The following is a 20,540-nucleotide window of genomic DNA, read 5'->3' as shown; positions in this document are numbered from 1 at the left end:
TTTATAGTGGTTTCTTTGGATTAGTCGGGACCATCGTGTGAAGCGTTAGCTGTCCATGCTAGGACAAATGACCCTTCAGTTACTGATATAAAAATGACGAATGAGTGTTACCAAAAAACTTTAAATGTGACGAAAGGGAGGGAATCATTATTACAGATGACTCATATTTGAGTACAATCACTGGGCTTCATGTGTAATTATCTTAATAGGGCCTGTGCTTTAATATTTGAGCCTGTCAGGTGTCACAAACCTTTTATGATTCAGATTATGTAAATCTGCTGTACTTTGATTTTCAAATGATACTGACCCGTCTACTTCAAACACTCTCCAATTTCCTTAGCTTTAGAGTAATGACTAGTAAACAGCAAAAAGTAAAGTTTGGATGGCTACGTACAGCATTCAAGTCACCTACAAAGTTTCAGAAGAATTATATAGGCCTGGCTCGGCCCTCACGCTGGGAGGATATGGGGCATGAAGAATCAAATGAGGATCCTGGCATGAACATGTCTACTGGGTCAGCCGACCTAGGTGAACTAGAGCATGTAAGCCTTAGTACACCTCAGGGAAAACGGGCAACCCCTTCTAGGACAGAGGGTACTCCAAAAGCACACCCCTTATCCAGGAGAACATGCAGATTGTTTCAGGAGCATGCTGCAACTCCTGAAGTAAGTCATTCATATATGTATTGCATGGTGTTGGTCTCTTTTTGTGACCACCACTCATTTCACTCAACTGAAATCAAAGCACTAATTGTGCTTAGAGGAGCATTTTGGCTTATTGGCTGCTTATGTAAACTTTTTTTTTTTTTTTTACATGAATAGTAAATGTGTGTCTGTATGTGTATGTGTGCGTGGGCACACATCAAACCCCACAGTCAGAACTGCAGTCCCCACCTGTTCACCTAACCCCCCCTGCATCAATGATGCCCACTGCTGGTGTGAAGCAAAAGGACAGAACTGTGGAAAGATCAAAGGCTATATACCTTGGAGCCCTCAGAGCTGCTAACAGGCTTGATGCCAGGAAGTTAACTAGTACTGAGGACAGTGTCAAGGAGCCCTCTGCAAAGAAGTGTGTCATAGATACGCCTGCTGTAAAGATGAAGCTGAAGAAACATGAGCCATACCATTTATCACCACTCACCTTTTTGGACACAGGAGAAGAAGAGCAAGTAATGATATCAGAGACTAAGGTAAGGAGAAAAAAGGATATAGCTGACCTCTAGTTTTCTTATTGGCGCATTTGGTTCACATTTTATTTGATGATACTACAGTTACATTTTCTAATATTAACATGCCGGTGCTAATTAGCATGCCTCTGTGGCCTTCACCACTGTACATGCCCGGATGGACAGATTAATGCAAATTATGACCACATATTGTCATTAGTTCATTTCTATTCACAGTGCGAGTCTCCTGATTGGTCAGATGTTGAAGACCCTGTCGAGTTGGAGAACTTCTCCCAGGATGATTTTCCGATGAAGCATACCAAGCATACAATAGAGCAGGACATGGGACTGCATCATCCTCAGTCTCTACCTCCTTTAGAATATGTCCCTAATCCACCTCCAACATTAATGCTCCCAAACTTCAAACAGCCCACAATTAGAGTGCCAGGGGTTAACATGAAACCCTCTTATACCACTGTTCCTCCTATGAGTACAGGTAACGCAAACCCACCTTCATTGTCTTGGGGGGAGGTATTTCTTTCATTTAAACAATCGCCACATGACATGACCTCTGAGTCCTCATCCTCCCGGACACCATGTCTGCCTAATAGTTCAGCCATAGCATTTGGTCAGGGTGTTGGATTACAACCGCAAATCAGCACGGCTTCTTTGCCTTCAGATCCATATGCCCTGCCCATCATGACTGCCAGAATCACACACACTTCCCCAGACCACTCTAGACTGTGTGAGTACACTCCTGTTGTGGGACGCAGGTTCTCAGAGGCACATGTGTTCTCTCCCTCAAGGACATACCGTACTAATGACCATGTCACGCGTAGGACATCTGCAGGATCAGAACCTCTTTGGATATTGGACTCGGACCCATTAAAGGCAGATTCCTGTGGATTTGTTGATACCCATTGTCACCTGGATATGCTCTATGGGAAGATGGGTTTCCAAGGGAGTTTCCAAAGCTTTCGGATGGCATATGCCAACAGTTTTCCTGTGGAGTTTAGTGGCTGTATCACAGATTTCTGCAACCCAAGGATTACGCTAAAGGAGGCAATCTGGGAGGGTCTGCTGGGGGAGGAGTTAGTCTGGGGCGCATTTGGATGCCATCCACACTTCGCCAAGGAATATAACACTGTCCACGAGCAAAGTATCATGGAAGCCATGCGCCACCCCAAGACCATCGCATTTGGGGAAATTGGCCTGGACTATTCACATAAGAATTCTACAGATTTTGGCATACAGAAAGAGGTATGGTGGGGAGGCAGGCTGTGAAAGTAAATGTGATTCTGAACAGCTTTGGGGGTTTAATGGGTGGATTTGTTCTTTTTAAGAGTTGGTGTTGATAGGGTGTGTGTATGTATGTGTAAATATATATATTTTATATATATATATATATATATACACACACATACGTACGTATGTATGTGTGTATAATATATATAAAAAAAGAGAGAGAGAGAGTTCACAATTGTAGTAAAGAAGTTTCCACAGAAATAGAATGTCCTTCATGGGTGTAACAGGATAGCGGGGGCCGATGAAGCAGAGGGCGATTACGGTAGTAATTACGCCAATGATGGAGATTTATTTTACCCAAAAAGTCTAGTGACACAGGCATGATGCCATAAGCAAACAAAAAAAATTAAATTCCAAAAAAAAAGAAGAAAAAAATGAAACATTCAGTCATCAATGCCAACAGAGAATTAAACCAAAATAAGGCAACTTAATGTGCTTCCAATTATGGCATTCAATCAGCACGTCTCTCCCTTGCTTTCCAACATCACTCCTTATATTCAGTCTTCACTCCTTAGACCGGACCATTCTAGATACAAAAATTATTAAATTGATAATATTTCTCCCCTATGGTTCAAAATAAAGGCTATAATTTAAACATTTTTGCATTATCCAAAATTCCAAACAGCTATTGATCACAATTTTATCTATTTGGAAAATTACCTGCTCCAATAACGTGAACCTACACATTATTATAGTATAACGAATGTGATGCTATAACTCCCCCACAATTCTGGGCACGACTCCTTGACTTTACAATCGCTGAACAAAACAAGTAGGTGTATGTTTTGAACCCAACCTCCCGTTACCTTATTACAATAAATATATCTATCGCTACACATATAAATTAACTTTAGGAGTTATCTACACAGTCAGTTGGCCACCCTGAACAATGTAAGACAATTACAATTATTATTTTACAGAACTCCAGCAAACGGCAAGTTTATTCCATCTGATAGCGGTGTAATTAAAATAGGTCCTTCATGTATTGTCCACGTTATCCTTCTAATATTTGGCTCTCCTGTTTGTCCACATGGAACGCACCAGAGTCCTGTTACAATGAGCTAAGGACCTTTTGTCTGAAATGTTCCATTTCTCTGGAAACTTCTACAGTTTAGAATATATATAAATTATAAAACCTATTACTGTTCTCACTATGTGTGAATATTAAGCAGATTTGATTACTTTTTTTTTAGTCACTTGCATTTGTATGCAGGTGTTTGAGCGGCAGTTGCGATTGGCTATTTCTCTGGGAAAGCCTCTGGTCATACATTGCCGTGATGCTGATGATGATTTGCTAGAAATCATGAAGAAGTGTGTTCCTAGAGACTACAAGATACATAGGTTTGTTTCTATAAAACATTCTGTGTACAAATGTATGTGAGCTATAGGAGGCCTATAAACTAAATGATTGTGTGTATGTGTGTGCGTGCGTGAGACAGACACTGTTTTACCAACAGTTACTCTGTGATTGAACCTTTCCTGAGTGAATTCTCCAACCTGTGCGTGGGTTTTACGGCCTTGGTAACATATCCCCGTGCTGTAGAGGCCCGAGATGCAGTGAGGAGAATCCCCCTCCATCGTATTCTGCTGGAAACTGATGCCCCATACTTCTTGCCCAGACAGGTGTGGTGATGTATTTTGGCTTTAGGCTATTCAGGTTATTTTATCACAATATCAAGAACAACTTAATATAATTTAAAAGAAATGTTCATCCTGCTCTTTGGCTTAAATCTGAGTGAAAGACACTTGAATGTTGTCCCTCTGTAGGTGCCCAAGACACTGTGTAGGTTTGCTCACCCTGGCATGGGCATACACACCTTACGTGAGATCAGCCTGCTGAAAGGAGAGCTTCTCTCCACTGTGCTCCAAGCAGTACGCCAGAACACTACTCAGATCTATGGCCTGTGACCACAGCAAACCACAACTTCAGCTTGGTACTATGGTGATGGTTATGGCCTGAAAGCAGTGTGTGTTGCAGTTACAACCTGTTACCTGCTGAATGTATGTGTTGGAGTTGTGGTAATCTTTGTCCATCAGTTGGCATGCTAGCCAAACCTATACCCATTAACAACCACGCTTATTTCCTGTTTTTGATATGCTCGTGTTGACCGATGATTAGTGTGTTGTTATAAACATATGCCGGTGTGATTAGTATGCCAAGTATGTTTTTGTTATATGAAAGATAATCTGCTACGGTAGTTTTATTTTTGGTTTGTTTTAGTAGGCTTTAAAATAGTTCTGTTAAATTGCTCTATGGATTGATCCTATTGTACACTTAGTGTATTGTCATATAAGGGTGAAACACTTAGGATCTGTTCATAAAAAAAAAAAAAAGTGATTTTCTATTTCAATAAAATGGCACAGAAGGAAGGTTCACATTGTGGGTTTTTTTTTATATACATTTATTTAGTTATAGCCATAACAATGGGGGGAAAGGATTCTGTTACCTATAGAACGTTTAAACTTTTGAGTGAGCTAAAATATTTCATCCTCTATGTAAAAAATTTTTTTTTTTTTTTTTTTTTTTTTTTTGAAGTTACATGCAAAGTTTTATATACATGAAGGTAACTGATTGTGATCTCTGGGTAAATATGGAAGTTTACAGTGTGTGTGAGTCATTTTTTGTAAGGTCTTGATGGAGCTACAATTTTTATTTGATGAGGCATTTCTCCCAGTTTTCCTCATTAAAGTTTTGTGGTCATTATTTTTTTAAACGTGTGAGTTGTTCAGTTCGATTTAGGTGTCGCTGCATTTATTGACCCACTAGGAGGGAACTGAAACATTTATTCATGCTTGTTGACACTATAACTGAATCTTAACATCTTAATTGGAGCTAATTCCTACACCACCTGGAGCTGACCCTTAGCATGTGTCTTTCCTGATACGACATTGTTGACCTTTGTGACTATGCCATTGCCATCAGATAAGGACAGGACAGAGAGAGATTTGGCAAGACTTCCCTTGCCAACAGAATCAGAAAATTACAGTTTGTCTTTTGTGAGTTAATTGCAGCTCGGGTAATTCTAGGACCACAGTCAACTTGCTTAGAAGGACTTTTATTCATTTTTTTGCAATTAGCTGTATTGTCATTTATTCATTTGTGCAATAGTAAGTTGCAAGAGTCTTAATCCTTTCAGATTCTGTCATTTTGGTCACTCTGAAACAAATGGGAAACAAACACATTTGACTTTTCTGTTACAGTGTTGTGTGACAGAGAGCCAGTGTGATATCACAACCCACCTGAAGGGAGAATGTCACCCAGGACGTCCATCAGGATCCTCTGCAGTGCTGTGCCATACTTCTCATATTCTGCATCACTCAAAGACAGACCCACCTGAAGAGGGGTGCTCAGCTAGACTCATATAGAGAGCAAGTCCAATGCGGGAGGAAAAGGAAAAAAATTAAATTGTCAAAATGTAAAGATCCAAGGAACCTAAATCTGTGTTTTCTTTCTAATTATATTACCCTTGCTCCTCTAGGAACATAATACATATAAAAAGGGTTTACTGTGAACACTTGCAAAGTCTAGTAAATACATTTATTTTGCCAGAATATCTCCCCTTCCAGTGTAAACTTGGTTGTCCTTATGTTGTGTATAACTTACATAAGGTGTACTCTCTTACAAAATCTGCATTTCTGCTTTTTTACCCCCTTAGCAGCACAAATGGAGAACAAAACCTTAGATATGTGTATTTGAAGGTAGTCAGTGCTAGGGAAGGTTATTTTACAGTGAAGTATATGCAGTTTCCCACTGTCCACAGAGTTTCTGTATCTAAGCATATAGATTACATTTCATCCCAATTGACATAAAAGTCTACAATTCCATCAGTACTCATGAATTCAAAAACATACTCACCTGAAAAGGTGTGCTCAGCCTGAGCTTAATAATTATTTGCATTATCGTTAGTATATTCATTTTTGTACAGTTGTAGTATTCCATCGTAGGCTGTCAATTATATATGCTTAAAATATTAGGATCATGCCCACACCCAGCTGTGATTGATGAGCTAGTTTGATTAGTTTTTGAACAGTATTTTATCACTTGCTAAGTAAATTTTGAATTGATGTATATCAACTAATCTGGTCAATAGTTTTGACTAGTTAAATATTTGGATCTCTGTGTATTTTTAATGATTAGGTTTCACATGTATTAGCATGTACAGTGATCTCTTATTTAGGTATGCCTACTTTATAGCTGAATCTGCCATGCATTTTACAGTCAATTGCAAGTTGCAGTACACTTCTGCTGGCCCCATTATTGTGCTCTGAAGTTGACTGGCGGTAGCCTGTGTAAATCAACCCTTATTGGTGTCTTATATGTAAGACCTGGTTTTGACCAAAGGGTGGGTGTCAGCTTGATTTTTCATATACATTCACATTTACAATATACAGTGTAAATACCCAGGTCTTTAATGAACTAAGCCACTGGAAAAATGGCACAAGTCTTCTCCCATCGGTTGACTAATCTCTGAGTACACAGAATTGACTGATTGGTGGTATCGGTGTAGGTGTACCTAACAAAAAACTCAGTAGATGTGTGCATGCATACCATGATGTGATGATCCTCTGGTAGCAGAGGAACCTCTGGACCAGCCCCCCGTCCCACTCGAGGTTGCTTTCGGTCTCCATGACCCTAAAACACACACAGCCATACACCCATTACCATCTTTCATCATCTCCAAAACAGGTGAAACACAACACCAAAGAAACTACTGCAGCTGCTAATGTGCACTGTTTTTAACCCCACCTGTGGTTTCTGGGTTGGGCTGAGGAAACTGGAGCCACACAGAACACATTTTGCCCACAAGGAAAGTGCACAGAGGAGCAAGACTGCATGACTGGCACGGTACAACATCCTAAGAGGTCACTGGGGATCTCTTGTTATGCACGAGAAAGTAGCTAATCACCAGAATTTTAAAAGGAAAAGATAAACAAATTTAGTGTGATGAATACATGTTCTGAATACATGGCTGGCTATGAGTGTCATTTCAGAATGCTCAAAATTTGACATACACAAATCTCTAAAACACAGCTGGCTAGAAAAATACTAAAAACAATTGTTGACTGAAGGTTTGTTTTAGAATGTGTATGTCTTACCTGGTTGGGTACCTGGTTGACCTTTCAGTTTCAGCTTTCAGACTACACTGGGGTCTTCAGCCTTAATAACCTATATATCTGCTGTGTGTCAAGAGTTGAGAGATAACTGTGAAAAAAACAAACAGTGGAATGTCCCTGTCCATCAATGCAGTGAATATTTCTGACACTACAGCAGTGTAATCAAATATTTGTATTTGTATATATGTTTTTAAAAGATACTGGCTGTTCTAGTGAACTCACTGTGAAATTCCAAGTATGCAATAGATAAATGGCTGTGAGGTGAATGGAGAGGTGAGTGGAAGATGTTTTCTACCTGGACCACTGCGTTATTTCAATTACAGCTTTTGATTGATTGGAATAATTTTCCTGATAATAGCTCTTAAACAAACACACTTAGTGCATTTGCCTATTTACAGAAATATGCACATATGGTCTTTTGAAACAGTTAGCTTATTTGGTTTGAATACCTGATATGGTCAAATGAACATGAAGGGCCCCAAAAGCCATCTGTTCATGTGAATACATCTAGTCACTTATACCTTGTATGAAGGATTCCCGTGATTCACCCATGAGTAGTAAATTATTTGTGTTGTTAGTGTGATCTTGTAAGACTTGAATAAAAAAGAACCCATCTTGCAAACTTTTTTATTTTTCACTTTTATTCTATTGCACATTATGTGGCCGTCATCTCTAAACAAAAGATAAACAAAATAACAATGTTCACTTATAGCATATCATGTCTCTTATTACATGAAGAGAAATATGAATGAAAACGGAGTGTTTTATAACCTAAAATCAGGATTGCCCTATTATCTTGCAGTAATACTCCACAGTAGTAGAGGTCGTGTTTTTCACTTATTCGCACTATAGATTTCAAGATGGCGACGTGTATATAAACATGTTGATATCCATTAAAGTCGACACCTTAAAATAATATGGATAAGAAGAAAAAGCAATATAATGTCACAGCCTCGTCGGTAGGTTGTGACCATAGTAACAGATGCATAGTAGCAATCTATAGAAATGCAGAGAACTCTTTAACGACATTTTGATTTCGTTACCTGTATAGCTAGCGTTAGCTACGTATAGTTAGGTTAGCAAGGATAAGTTAGGCAGCTAACGCTCGCGGTTTTGATATGTACATTCCTCGTATCTTTATCCATATAGTTCAGTGTAAGAGGATTATTTGTCATATAGGGTTAGTCATTTTTAAGGTTAATGTTGGTCGACCCCTCGTAAATTAAGATAATGTCTGTTACTCGAGCTAATTATCTAACGCTATCTGGACAACTGGTGGGTATTATGTACATCACAGCTCGTTCAGCTGGTCAGGAGAGAGAAATTTTGCAGTTAGCGAACAGAGCTGACCAATTTGCTCTAGGTGCACATAATATAACTTAATGTTTTAACACTGGCCACTAAGACCCGAATACATTTTTTCTTGGTATTGTTGCAAACATCCTAACGCTAACTGATTTTCTGCGGTTAGCCGATAGGTGATGTGAAAGGGTGATCTGTTAAACACTTGAAATACAAGGTATTTGCTTTGACATGTTAAAATAATATTGAACAATGGAAAACAACTACCAGTTCACTCCAGATGGGTGAGAAATGGGTGCATTCTGTAGAGCAGAGGACAGAGCGCTGCAAAACCGAACTGTCCAGCCTAAAACTGGACGTCTGGGAAACCTTGCCAGGACACAAAAATATTCTTAGCTGCTTTGTAGTATGTTTCTGTCCTTGTGTCAGCTCTCTTGTGTATTTTTTTTTAATTTGCTGAAGTTAATGGTGCAGCAATACTGGCAAAAAAAAAAAAAACTGACTTGGAAACGGTCAGGTTCAATCTGTATTAATTCAAAGCAAAAAATAATAATTACTGACTGCACTGTATAACATTATATTCTTGTCATTTCTCCACTTGTTTACCTGTTTAATAGCTGGTTGATTTGAAAGCAGAGCTTTATAGGAAGCAGGAGACATTCAAACAGGAAAGACTTTCTCAGGATGCAGGAGCTGTACCTAAGATACATACCAAAACAAAGGCAAGTAATCTGAATGAGAAATGACACACAAAAATAATTGTTGATGTCATGTTATGCTAATGTATTAATTTGGTATGCACTGGTTCATGTGCAGAAGCCCAGTATTTGGAGTAAGCAGAATGAAGGGGTGTCTGCCCGTGCTCAGCGGGATGTAGAGAAAGCTACAGAGGAAGAAAATACCTTAAACAAATCAAGGTAAAACAGAATAAATGTTAGCTCAGCCACTCCAACACACTGGTCTTATACACATTTATTTTTCTCATGTATATTTAATAACAATATCCTCTGGTTATTAAATTCTTCCAGGCAGAAATTGGAAGAGAAGGCACGACTGTATGAACAAATGACTAAAGGGGATTTCCCGGGTAAAGCATCCTGTGTTTTGGATGGTCTTATGGGATTTGTTATACTTTACAAGGAGTTTTCAACAGCAGGCAACCTCTGAAACACTCTGGTACTTTTCATGTGTAGATGAAGAGACTGAAAGTCTTTACTTGGTTGACTTCACCCAGAAGATTATTGACCAGAAGAGAGAGGTACATATCAGACAGGCTGAGAAAGGAGACAGAGATGGTGAAGACACTGACACACAGATCCCTATCCCACCTCCACAGAGTGAGGATGAGGAATGGTATGAGTGTTGGCATCCCATAATTAGTATACTTCCTTAAGTAATTAGAATGCAAGGCCTGAGTGTGCTCTCTTCCTCTTTCCCTTCGCTCTCAGGGTGGATTATGTTGATGCATTAGGTAGATCAAGGAAGTGTTTAAGAAAAGATCTACCGGAGTTTCAGAAAATGGATCAAGATTTACAAGGCACAAGGTATACAACATAGACAAAGTCCATATATCTTAATTTCTCTCATATTTGTTTATTCTATATTATGGTGCTTTGTATGTTTGCCTACAACTGTGTGTGTTTGTCTCACAGCAGAGTGGTTGGACCTGATAGGACTCTGTTGTCTGAAGACATGAGGCGAGAAATGCAAAGAGAACAGTGGGAAAGGGAGGAAGAGGAGCAGATGAAGAGGCCCATGGGGCCCATCCACTATGAAAACATCCGCGATCAAGGTGAGAAAGAGGTGCCGTTGAGTATCCGCTGATAGACTCTGGGACATTTGCCTCTGTTGTGCTAAAGATATGTCTTAAATGAAGGTGTGGGCTGGCACTCAATAGGACTTTTGTGTTTGTTTCAGAGGCAAGAGAGCTGGGTGTTGGATACTTTGCATTTTCTCAAGATGAGGAACACCGCCAAAAACAGAGAGAAACTCTTGATATGCTGAGAGACCAGGTGAGGATCCAGAGAACACCAAAATGAGCTTCTGCATTCTTAGTAGTATGCCCTGCTGACTAATATTCATCATTTTAGTTTCCTCATATACCCATTAGTCAATCACTTTGCATAGCAGAAAGTTCATTTCAAATAGGGTGGTACAATGTATTCTTTTTTTCACTATTGTAATATTGGACATTGCAATGCTTATATTGAGAAGGCTATAATATTCAAATGAGCAATTCTGTTCAGATTTTTTTTTTGTCTGTGTGCTGTGTGAACCCTGACCAATCTTAGATGCTCCAGATAAGTACTCTGTATTCCAGCGATCCAACAATCATAAATAATTTTGTTCAGAATAATAGAGGCCAGTCTTAAACCATACCTTGTGAAGCGATCACCATAGTGTTTTACCATCATTCTGCCAATGCCATTTTCTTGCTCATTTTAGTAGTGCTTCTGAATAAATTACAGGAAACCTTTTAATTTATATGAGTAAATTAACATACGTGTTGCACTGTTGATGAAATTCATTAAAAACAATGGAAGAAAAATGGTTTAAAAATCTTTGACACTATATTAGGAAGAAGATGCCAGACAGCTATTCAGTGAGCTAAATGCTTAAACTGTAATTTGTAACCTCTTGTATGTCACTTTATGATGACCTAATAATGATAGTTTCAGTAGCACAGGTTGTTGAAACTCTTAGTAAAAAGCAGTATGATCTCCAGGTAGTTCTTCTGTGTGCTTAGCATGTGGTTTGTATGTGTGTGTGTGTGTTTTATCTTATATATATTTATTTATTTACTTTTATTTTATTTCTTTCTATAGACCACAGTGCAACGTAGCAAGCGAGAGCAGCTGAAAGAGAAGAGGAAATCTTTGCTTGAGGCTCGACTGGCAAAAGTGAGGATGAGGAAGATAAAGAAAAGCAAGCTGGAGCCAGGGGCTGAAGAGGAAGAAGGTATATATTTTGTTTGTTAGACACTGTAGCCAGAAATTTGCAGATATGCATGCATTTAGACTGTTTGTGAAAATCCCTAGTGTAGATGTCAATGTGGAATTTCTGTTTTCTTGTAGTTCCTATTGCTGATGCAACAGTTCAGGAGGATGAGGACAAGGTTGGTGATTTGAATGGGCCTCCACCCTCTGCATCTACAACACCGAAGGTGGAGGTGGTAATTCAAGAAAGAAAAGACTCCAGGCCAGGAGTACCACATGTCAGAGAGTGGGACAGAGGCAAAGGTAATGAGATGCATATATACACACACACACACGTGACCATATCAAACCTAAACATTCATATTATTACTATTTTTTTATCCATGTATACAATGTTATTTAATCATTTCTGCTTATAGAATTCTTTTTGGGTCAGTGGACAAGTCGTCGTCGGGATGAGCGGGAGTCAGAGTTTGCCCCGCCCACTTCTTATTTTACAGACAATAAAAGAGTCCACCATAAGAGGTCTGGGGAAGAGGAGAATATTAAAGGAAAAGTTGCCTTTAAATGGTCTGATTCGCAGAAAGCACCACAGAATACATGTGAACCTTTTCCAAACCAATCTACATGTTCACAACCTCAACAAACCCCACAACCCCCGCATTCACAGACACAAAGTCTTGATGATCTATTATCTTTCTATAAACACTCTGTTTGAACTTCACTCTGTTTGTCATAAGGCCTCAGTCTCAAGCTTTTTTTTGTTCCATAGTAAATAGTCCACTCTCAGGTCTGTAGTTCTGAAGTTTGCACCTCTTTCCACTTCACTTGTTGTGGTGTATCTGCATGTTAGTGGCATTTGGAGGGTTCCATATTCAGGGTATAAGAGGAATTGCAGCTAACTCAGACTTGACATGTTCAAACATTTGTAAAGATCTGTTGAAACAAGTCTAGATGTCATCTTTTGATTTGAGTGAAATCTGATTAATTACCCCAGCAACATAGTGGTATCCAGAACCACACAACTGAGGGGAAAAAAGACCTCATAAAGGTCTTTTAACATAATAAATGTTAAATCACTCAGCAAGTAACAGCCAGTTTATCCCACAAATACGGAACAAGGGGTTACAGTCTTGCCGAACATGTCATGGAGACGTTTGTGGTGGGCCAGTTGTATTTATTCACTTCAGTGAATGTAAATGGACTGTTATTTGCTTTTTCATGTGGAGAGATTATGTTTTCATGATGAGGTGATTGCTCATATGCAACTCCATAGGACATCAAGACTACATATAACACAACAGGCTGTATAAAATATGTGAAATATAAATAAGCAGAGCTGTGTTGTAATTTTTACATTTCAACTATTTGATAGTTTTGTTACAGTTGTTAAAAGTTATTCCTGCATCGAGCTAGAGCTGAAGGCTTACTACTAAATAACACTTCCTGTAAATCTGTTATGTCAGATATTTTAATAATGCTCATAGATAGATCTGAATCTGAATCTAATATTTTTGTTCACACATTGACCCTCTGCTCATCTCTCAGTAGAGTAATAAAACTTTCTCCATTCCTCCTGTATGAGCAGAATGTACTTGCTCCTTGCCTCATTTTCATGTTTAGGTTGAATCAGTATGAATTTTATCTGGTCCTTGTAGTCCTGCTGACTGTAGTCAAATTCCTTCTGTAGGCTCTCAGTGATGCCCTAACTAATGTACTTGAACAGAAGATTTTTAACCTTCAGCTGTTGGTGATTTTTGAGAAAAGCAAGGTCAAATGTTTAGCGCTTGTATCCTAATCCTTTTTATACCAGCACTACAAAATCTAAATTACAAACAGTATGAAATAGAACGTAAAATGTAAGTCTGTTTGCACCTCTCAAGATGACCCTCCTGTACTTGGATTCTTAAGGTAAGAAGCTCATGTCTATTGATTTTCATACTCCATTTGGAACTTGGCTGACAACTCTCAGCTTCTGACAACTGGGACTGCTTGTGTGTGGTGTTAGAGCTGAGCTGCTGTATATCTCTGACCTGTGGTGCTGATGCAGTGAACAAAATCTGGCACAAAAAAACCCCACGCTCTTCCAAAATGCACTGAGCAGATTTGAAAGGTTTCTGAATTAAATTAAAGTCCTAATTTATGATATCTGATGTCTGATCAATGTCTGATCAATTCCTCTTCATGTTTATTAAGAAAGGAGGCTGTGTCCTGACCTGACATATGTAAGCTGCTGCAGGTGGTTCTGGAGAGTGAAGGAGTTTCTTCTCTGTCTGCCCGCACCCAGCTCCTTGCCAAATTCCTGTTCTGTGATCTCTGCACTGCTCCGAGGCTCTTGTGCTTTTTTTGTTTATGAAAAGAAACAAGTTCCAATTTGTTGCCCAGTGTAATTTTCACTAGTTATGACAGCATCGGTGAGAAAAATCAAATGTCGCTGGCCTCCACGCTCGGCGGATAAATACGCCTGTGTTCTTCTGTTGCGTGCTGAGATCACGGGTGTCCTTTTGAGAGTTAATACTCTTATCTCAAACGCTAACAATTTTACACAGCTTTAACGCCTTATGTTTTAAACAGTTAAAGACAAATATGTTGCAGAACGGTGTGGCCTACAGATTAAAAATATTGGTTTAGATGCCTGTGTAAAGCATTCGAATACATTAGCGACATTGCTGACACAAAACATTCCTTTCAATTCAAGCTACAGCAGTACTTTCCAGGTCCAGTTGACGTTAATTAGCAGGTTTTAAACAAGCAAAAAAAATAAAATAAAATAAAATAAAAAATGCAGCTTTATCTTATAGAACCAACACATTGTTTGAGGTTAGGGTTAGGTTAACGTGTGGTAATAACAAAAACTACTCAACTACAGTAATGCAGAAGTCAGTGGAAGTACCGCAGAGAGAGTGAGAGAGAGAGTGTGTCTGTGTTTATTTAGTCCTTTTGATTCACATTTGAAGTGACAGAGCCCATACTAAAAGTCGTTCTCCGTCATTCACTCTCACAGGCTACAATAACTTAAGTTAAATGCGTATTTCACACAACCAAATCACGGGACTGCACTGAACTTTGACTCACAGGATATCCTGCTTTCCACAATTGTGTGTGCGTGCATTTTGTGAGAGAGGGTGTCTTCAACCAGCGATTATATGTGATGTGAGGCGAATAATCTTTCAGTCAGTAAACGGAGGAATTTCCTGAATGGTTCATTTGTTAAGTTTCTCTTTTTTGAGTGAGAATTTGTCACTACGTGTTGCACTAAAAAAAAAAAAAACTCTGGGACATTTCATAAAATAATGGTAAGTGAGTCCTTTTTACTTGGGATAATCACATGATCTTTATATGAATTTACCTGCTGCAGAGTGTAAAGACAAATGTAAAAAATAAAATTGTGAAGAGACTGAAAATAGAGCAGACTAGAGTTAAATATATCTTGTTTTATATGTTTTTATTTTACTTTGTTTAGTTATTGTTGATGTATCTTAATATAGCAGTTCAAACTGGTAATTGAAATACCCATTTACATTAATATTATTTTTGATCTATACTGTCTACCTCTTTACATAAATTATACACACACCTTTAATTTCTTTGCCATTCTGTGCATGTTTTAGGATGCATCAAATAAAGAGTCTGCACTAAATGTGAATGCCAGCAGCATTAAGATCTCTGATGTCAGTCAGGATGGAGATATGCTGACCTTTGCTATCACATCCCAGAATGTGAGTTGTCAACTTTACATTATATAGCTTAAGTATTAAAAATGCTCTATAATATTTTTCTTTCTCCTAGTTGAGTGGCAGTGGTGGAGTGTGTGTTTTTAGGACATACGAGGATTTCATCTGGCTTCAGCAGAGTCTCTTTTCTCAGGAAGACGTACCAGAACTCCAGGGAGTCATAGTAAGTGTTTACCTCTGAATGGCTTCTCCAGAGCATTAGTAGAATTAATGCTCACTGCAGTCAGCTAAGACTGAAATCTGACTTCATAAGCTGTGGTTGTGTTTTTAGCACACAATTGACTTACAGAACTAAAAATTGCTCAACTTTATCTTCTCCCTACAGTTTCCTCCTCTACCAGACAAGCCATTGCCTTCTCACTCACATACACAGGCTAAAGTGCTGAAACAGCTTGGTATGTTAGATCCACCCAAATTACAAGTCAAATATATCAATGGCTAGAAAACCTGTGTATAGCCTAATTGATAAGCTCCTTTCACATAAACCTAGCAGTTGATACTATAAGGGTATCTTATTTATATTATAATATATATTAATAATGTGTTTATGCCCATGTTTCTGTGTACACATTTGTATGTTTGCCTATATGTAGGTTTCCTGTCTTTGGGAGATAAATGGCAGATTTACTGTAAAGCTTTAGAGCTTTACCTGCAGCAGGTGGCAGCACATACTCTTCTGAGCAAAAACAAAGAACTCTACAACTTCCTTAGCAGCTCTGAGGTTCTCTCTCTCTCTCTCTCTCTCTGTGTGTGTTTGTGTATGTGTGTGTGTGTGTGTGTGTGTGAGTGAGTGAGTTAACTGTAAAGCGGCCTTGGGTTCCTTGAAAGACGCTATATAAATATAACTTCATTCATTGATTCATTTTTAGAATTATTTTTCTTCTATTGTTACTTGTGTTTTTGTTTTGCGTCCTGTCTTCTAGTCACCTGGTAAGCAGCGTAGCAAAAAGGGCATCTTTAACCGCCTCAGTCAAGTCATGGAAGAGATGAGGAAGGAAGGTCACAAGGTATGTGCATGGGCGGGTGTCTGCCACTTTGCCTTTTTGTGCCTGGCTGAATGAAATATATTGTCACACACATTTTGGCATTTCATCATAGATGTTAATGCAGTTCTGGGAGCATAGAAGAGGAGTTAGGATTAGGTAAACTCAGGGTGTTAGTGGTGGTTCAACTGATAGTGTGTTGTGTGGGCGTCTTTCTGTGTGTGGGGGCACAGGCTTGTCCATATGTGCGCGCATGTGTGTGTAAGTGAGTAAGTGAGAAAGGGAAACAATTGATCAGTCATAATATGCATTTAATTATATTTTTAATGCTCATTCATCTCTCCTCAGGATGTAGATGAATTCTTTCAGAGTGAGAGAGACAAAACCACAAATCTCTCTGTTCTCTTTAAAGTAGCCACAGAGGTAGTTCTTTCTTCCCCTTCTTTTATTAAATTCGTTTTTCTAGTCTTAATCCCATTATTCTCTTTCGTTCACCTTACTTACTTAGAACTTGGTTTAACTGCCATGTCATTTCCAACAGAAATTCCTCGAGGTTGTGCTGACAAAGCAAAGTAAGAATAATTTTCTGTAAGTCATTTGACAGTATGTTATGTTCAGAGTAAGATACCACAATGCCAAGTGTGTCTGTGTACATGTGTGTGTTTCAGAACTTGCTTTGGCATGTGGGCATTTCTCCACTTCATTACATCTTTGTGTTAACCAGGAAAATGCAGATGCTGTGGCCTTCTCCAAGTAAGAGTATGTTTCTAACATGAGTGGATGAGAGTTGGGTTTGTGCATGAGTTTGTCTGCCAACAATAAAAGGTAACTTTGTTCTTGTTAGGATTTGTCTGAAGCTCTCAGATATCATTGAAACAATGAAAGTAAGTAAGACTTAGATGGTAATAATGGAAATACTGGGCTAATTATTGTATTATTTACTATATCAGTATTATTTATTAGATCTAGCGCTCAGCATTCTAAAGTTTGATTCGGGTCTGGTTGGAAATTTTCTTTTCAGAGAAACTTTGAGAAAGTATCTGATAATGACATGTCCACCCTGGGGTTGGGTCTGGAGCTGGAGTCTCGCTACCAGGAGGCAAAGAGGGTGGGTCTCAAGCCACTACACTAACGTTGGTGCAATTACACACCACCATGAAGAGTAATACATGCCATTTTTAGTCATGAGTGAGCCAGAAGGGTTTATTTTTGTTTTTTGTTTTTTTAATGAGATGTCTTGTTTTGAGACCTTTGTCATTTGGTCATTTTTGTTCTGCTTTTGTAGGAAATGCTGTTCAGAAGAACTTGTAGACTAGTGGAACTGGACAATGCCAATAAGAATGTAGACAGAGCTAAACCAAATAAGAAAGCCCATGTAAGTGTTATATACACATGCCATACCTACATATCAGCACATAAAAACATACAGATTTATGCAGTCAGTGCCATCTGTATGATATTGCAGATGGAAGAAGTTCAGAAAGCGACACAAAAAGAATTCAACCTTATCTCATCTGTGGCTAAACAAGAGGTAGAGGATCCGCATCTTGTAGAGATTGTTTTGCTTTTCTTTACTCTTCACTGGTTTATTGCCAAGGGGTGTACAGCAGTTAAATCCTTTGATATGCAGGGTTTAATTCACCGGGCTTGGTGAAATGTATAGCATTAAGTAAAATTTGTTAAATTCATTATACTTCAAGCTGCTGGATAAAATAAATGTAATATATTCATAGGTTAAGCTTTGATACTAGGTAATAGTGTCATTTTTGCAGTATGTAAATATGTAATTTGTGGTTTATTATATGTGCACTTTATATTCAATTTGGGTTCAGTACTGGCTACAGATGCATCTGAAAATCCACCCACTGATTAATATCTATCTATCTATTGATATCTACGCAAAGCCTTTAACCTTTAACAAAGCCTTAATTAATGAATTAATTATCATTGATGTGCTTATTCTGTTTTTCTTAGATTGTGCATTACCATAGAACCCGTGTTCAAGTGTTGCGGGACTTTCTGATTGACTGGTGTGAAAAACAGCTGAGTACAGCACAGGAAAGCTCCACCCTCTTCTCACAGTATCTGGAAGCTTGTAAAGGGCTTGCTGTGTAATGTAGGAGTTCTGTAAACATGAAGTGTACATCAACAATATAATGTCAATTAGGGTCAAAAGAGAAAACCCTTGCAGATTTTAAGTTTTGAAGTAAAGCATGAATGAAATAATGTTGCAATTTAAAGCCAAATGGTTAAAAATGATCTTCACTACTTATATGTAAATGTTTGACTTGATCTCAAAATATTTTGGCCATTTCTCTTGCTGTAGGATTGCAAGTCACCAGCAAAGACAGCACTTGTAGTTGTTGCAAACTGATAATGTGTTTTATATTTATATTGTGCTTCATAGTATTACATAAGAGTAATAAGTAACACAGAAGTTATGCACATTGTTTATAATTACCAGTTACCCAAGTAGTTGTCAATGAAAAACAACTGTGATATGATAAACATAATTTAGCATGAGTCCAAAAAGATCTTAACAATCACTAATCTACCTTTACACAGTAACTGCTACGTTTTTTCAGTGTGCAATTATTTTGAAAGAATGAGTAAAATATCAGAATGAGCCTGAAATATCACTTACAAACTGTATTAAAAAAAAAAAAGATTTGGCTGTCAATTACCCTCCATTATAGTGCTGCTCAGTTGCAAATTGACAGAATAGGACAAAACAAACTAAGACTCCTCCCATTCTGGCTCTGATATTTTATGGAGCCTGCACAAGCTCACCCCTAGTTGCTCCAATCTAAGTAATAACTGACTTTACTGCATCTGTACTCAGTGCACTTTATAAAATGAAGCTTGTGCCATCATTCATTCCTCTCAGCAGGAACGATAAGTGATGTTCTCTCTCTTTCTCTCTTTCACTTTATTTCTATATATATGGCTAACAAATATACTGTGGCATCCACCACTGAGGTGTAGTGAGTGGGCTTGTGGGTAAGTGGAGCAGAGCATGGTGAGGACTCCCAGCATGCTGTGTGTCTCTCCAGACTCTATTTAGTTTAAAATTTAATATTTAATTATGTTCTTTATTGGTGAACTGTGTGTGTGTCCTGGTTAGTTTAATCATACTCTTTTAAAAAATAATTTTAGTAGTGTGCTAGTAGAGTTTACCACCTTTGTACTGTTTTTACTCTTTGATTTTTGCCCCCATTTTCTCCCATTAACAATTTCCATTTTGTGTGTAAGTTCTTTGAATCTATTCTTTGAATAGAAATCGCATACTCTTGTTCTTCTGTGCCAGTGCTAAAACATGATATTTATTGTTCAGTATAGCACCCATAACTGAGCAGGTTTCATGTTTTTGAACCCATCCTGCTTAAATGAAAGTGCCACAGCTGACACATGATCTCAGTTCCATTCAATGTGACTAACTTCTTACTAAAGTCAGATCCTGTAGTTCATCTGATGGAGCGGCTAGAGCAAAGTCATATCAACACCAAGATCATATCTTTGAGTCCCAGCAAGTAAACATGCTGTCTACTGACAACTGTAAGTAAGTCAGTCTGGATAAGAGAGTTTGTCAAATGCTGAAAATGTAAAAATGTACTTCTGAGATCAAATGGTTTAGTATGCCAATGATCATGCAGAGATACAAAATAACTGCAGAAACTATCATAAATGTTTGTCACTAATACAGCCTAATGCCTACTAACTACATTTCTACCAGTGAGAGTGTACCTTTAGTGTCTACTGTCCTTGCAGTATAATTCCTGGTCATGTGCAGAGTAACAAAGAGACGCTTTTGGGTGTAATAACTAATGAGTAATCTTGGAAGTGATGAACTCATTCTCTAAAGCACTCGATTAGTTTAGAGGGGAAGCTGTAGTCATGACAGGGTGGCATTCCACACCGGTCTGATCTGAAGGTCAGTGGAAGTACACAGCAACAGAGCAGACTCTCAAGAGGATTAAACAAACATTCTCCTTTTTCCATT

The 20,540-nt window shown here is 38.4% G+C and overlaps 4 protein-coding genes across 4 annotated transcripts; 3 read left to right on the top strand and 1 right to left on the bottom strand.

Annotated features, from left to right (window-relative positions):
• The first annotated feature begins 145 nt into the window (after positions 1-145).
• tatdn2 (TatD DNase domain containing 2) lies at positions 146-5,100 on the top strand. The gene is made up of 6 exons (XM_027007807.2): positions 146-665; positions 827-1,189; positions 1,403-2,425; positions 3,684-3,811; positions 3,910-4,093; positions 4,238-5,100. Exons 1-6 carry the CDS (start codon positions 297-299, stop codon positions 4,376-4,378), a joined length of 2,208 nt encoding a protein of 735 aa, XP_026863608.2. The 5' UTR covers positions 146-296; the 3' UTR covers positions 4,379-5,100.
• Positions 5,101-5,539: 439 nt separating this feature from the next.
• On the bottom strand, positions 5,540-9,246 carry ghrl (ghrelin/obestatin prepropeptide). The gene is made up of 6 exons (XM_027007913.2): positions 9,155-9,246; positions 7,568-7,648; positions 7,218-7,369; positions 7,020-7,103; positions 5,711-5,822; positions 5,540-5,627 (listed from the first exon to the last, which is right to left on the bottom strand). Exons 3-6 carry the CDS (start codon positions 7,323-7,325, stop codon positions 5,623-5,625), a joined length of 309 nt encoding a protein of 102 aa, XP_026863714.1. The 5' UTR covers positions 7,326-7,369; positions 7,568-7,648; positions 9,155-9,246; the 3' UTR covers positions 5,540-5,622.
• On the top strand, positions 8,426-13,413 carry ccdc174 (coiled-coil domain containing 174). The gene is made up of 11 exons (XM_027007902.2): positions 8,426-8,544; positions 9,505-9,609; positions 9,704-9,804; positions 9,916-9,974; positions 10,081-10,240; positions 10,336-10,431; positions 10,540-10,679; positions 10,805-10,899; positions 11,713-11,845; positions 11,962-12,126; positions 12,243-13,413. The coding sequence occupies exons 1-11, from the start codon at positions 8,503-8,505 to the stop codon at positions 12,539-12,541; spliced, it is 1,395 nt and encodes a 464-aa protein (XP_026863703.2). The 5' UTR covers positions 8,426-8,502; the 3' UTR covers positions 12,542-13,413.
• Positions 13,414-14,941: 1,528 nt separating this feature from the next.
• On the top strand, positions 14,942-19,791 carry si:dkey-28n18.9 (sorting nexin-6). The gene is made up of 14 exons (XM_027007904.2): positions 14,942-15,119; positions 15,435-15,542; positions 15,613-15,720; positions 15,883-15,952; positions 16,151-16,278; positions 16,481-16,564; positions 16,889-16,963; positions 17,082-17,112; positions 17,209-17,293; positions 17,385-17,424; positions 17,562-17,648; positions 17,826-17,915; positions 18,006-18,071; positions 18,515-19,791. Exons 1-14 carry the CDS (start codon positions 15,117-15,119, stop codon positions 18,653-18,655), a joined length of 1,116 nt encoding a protein of 371 aa, XP_026863705.2. The 5' UTR covers positions 14,942-15,116; the 3' UTR covers positions 18,656-19,791.
• The last annotated feature ends 749 nt before the right edge of the window (positions 19,792-20,540 follow it).

This window comes from Electrophorus electricus, chromosome 3 (genome assembly GCF_013358815.1).
Source record: "Electrophorus electricus isolate fEleEle1 chromosome 3, fEleEle1.pri, whole genome shotgun sequence".
NCBI classification, from domain to species: domain Eukaryota; kingdom Metazoa; phylum Chordata; class Actinopteri; order Gymnotiformes; family Gymnotidae; genus Electrophorus; species Electrophorus electricus.
The sequence above is the reverse complement of the archived record's forward strand: the minus strand, read 5'-3'. Positions and strand labels throughout refer to the sequence as shown.

Coding starts and splice junctions, on each gene's coding strand:
- si:dkey-28n18.9 (XM_027007904.2), top strand. Junction 15,543..15,612: donor TTGCTATCACATCCCAGAAT/GTGAGTTGTCAA, acceptor TCTTTCTCCTAG/TTGAGTGGCAGTGGTGGAGT. Junction 15,721..15,882: donor CAGAACTCCAGGGAGTCATA/GTAAGTGTTTAC, acceptor TTCTCCCTACAG/TTTCCTCCTCTACCAGACAA.
- ghrl (XM_027007913.2), bottom strand. CDS start 7,325: ATGTTGTACCGTGCCAGTCATGCAGTCTTGCTCCTCTGTGCACTTTCC. Junction 7,104..7,217: donor GCCCAACCCAGAAACCACAG/GTGGGGTTAAAA, acceptor TGTGTGTTTTAG/GGTCATGGAGACCGAAAGCA. Junction 5,823..7,019: donor CAGAGGATCATCACATCATG/GTATGCATGCAC, acceptor ATATGAGTCTAG/CTGAGCACCCCTCTTCAGGT.
- ccdc174 (XM_027007902.2), top strand. CDS start 8,503: ATGGATAAGAAGAAAAAGCAATATAATGTCACAGCCTCGTCG. Junction 9,610..9,703: donor AGATACATACCAAAACAAAG/GCAAGTAATCTG, acceptor GTTCATGTGCAG/AAGCCCAGTATTTGGAGTAA. Junction 10,432..10,539: donor CAAGATTTACAAGGCACAAG/GTATACAACATA, acceptor TTTGTCTCACAG/CAGAGTGGTTGGACCTGATA.
- tatdn2 (XM_027007807.2), top strand. CDS start 297: ATGATACTGACCCGTCTACTTCAAACACTCTCCAATTTCCTTAGCTTT. Junction 2,426..3,683: donor ATTTTGGCATACAGAAAGAG/GTATGGTGGGGA, acceptor ATTTGTATGCAG/GTGTTTGAGCGGCAGTTGCG. Junction 4,094..4,237: donor CATACTTCTTGCCCAGACAG/GTGTGGTGATGT, acceptor GTCCCTCTGTAG/GTGCCCAAGACACTGTGTAG.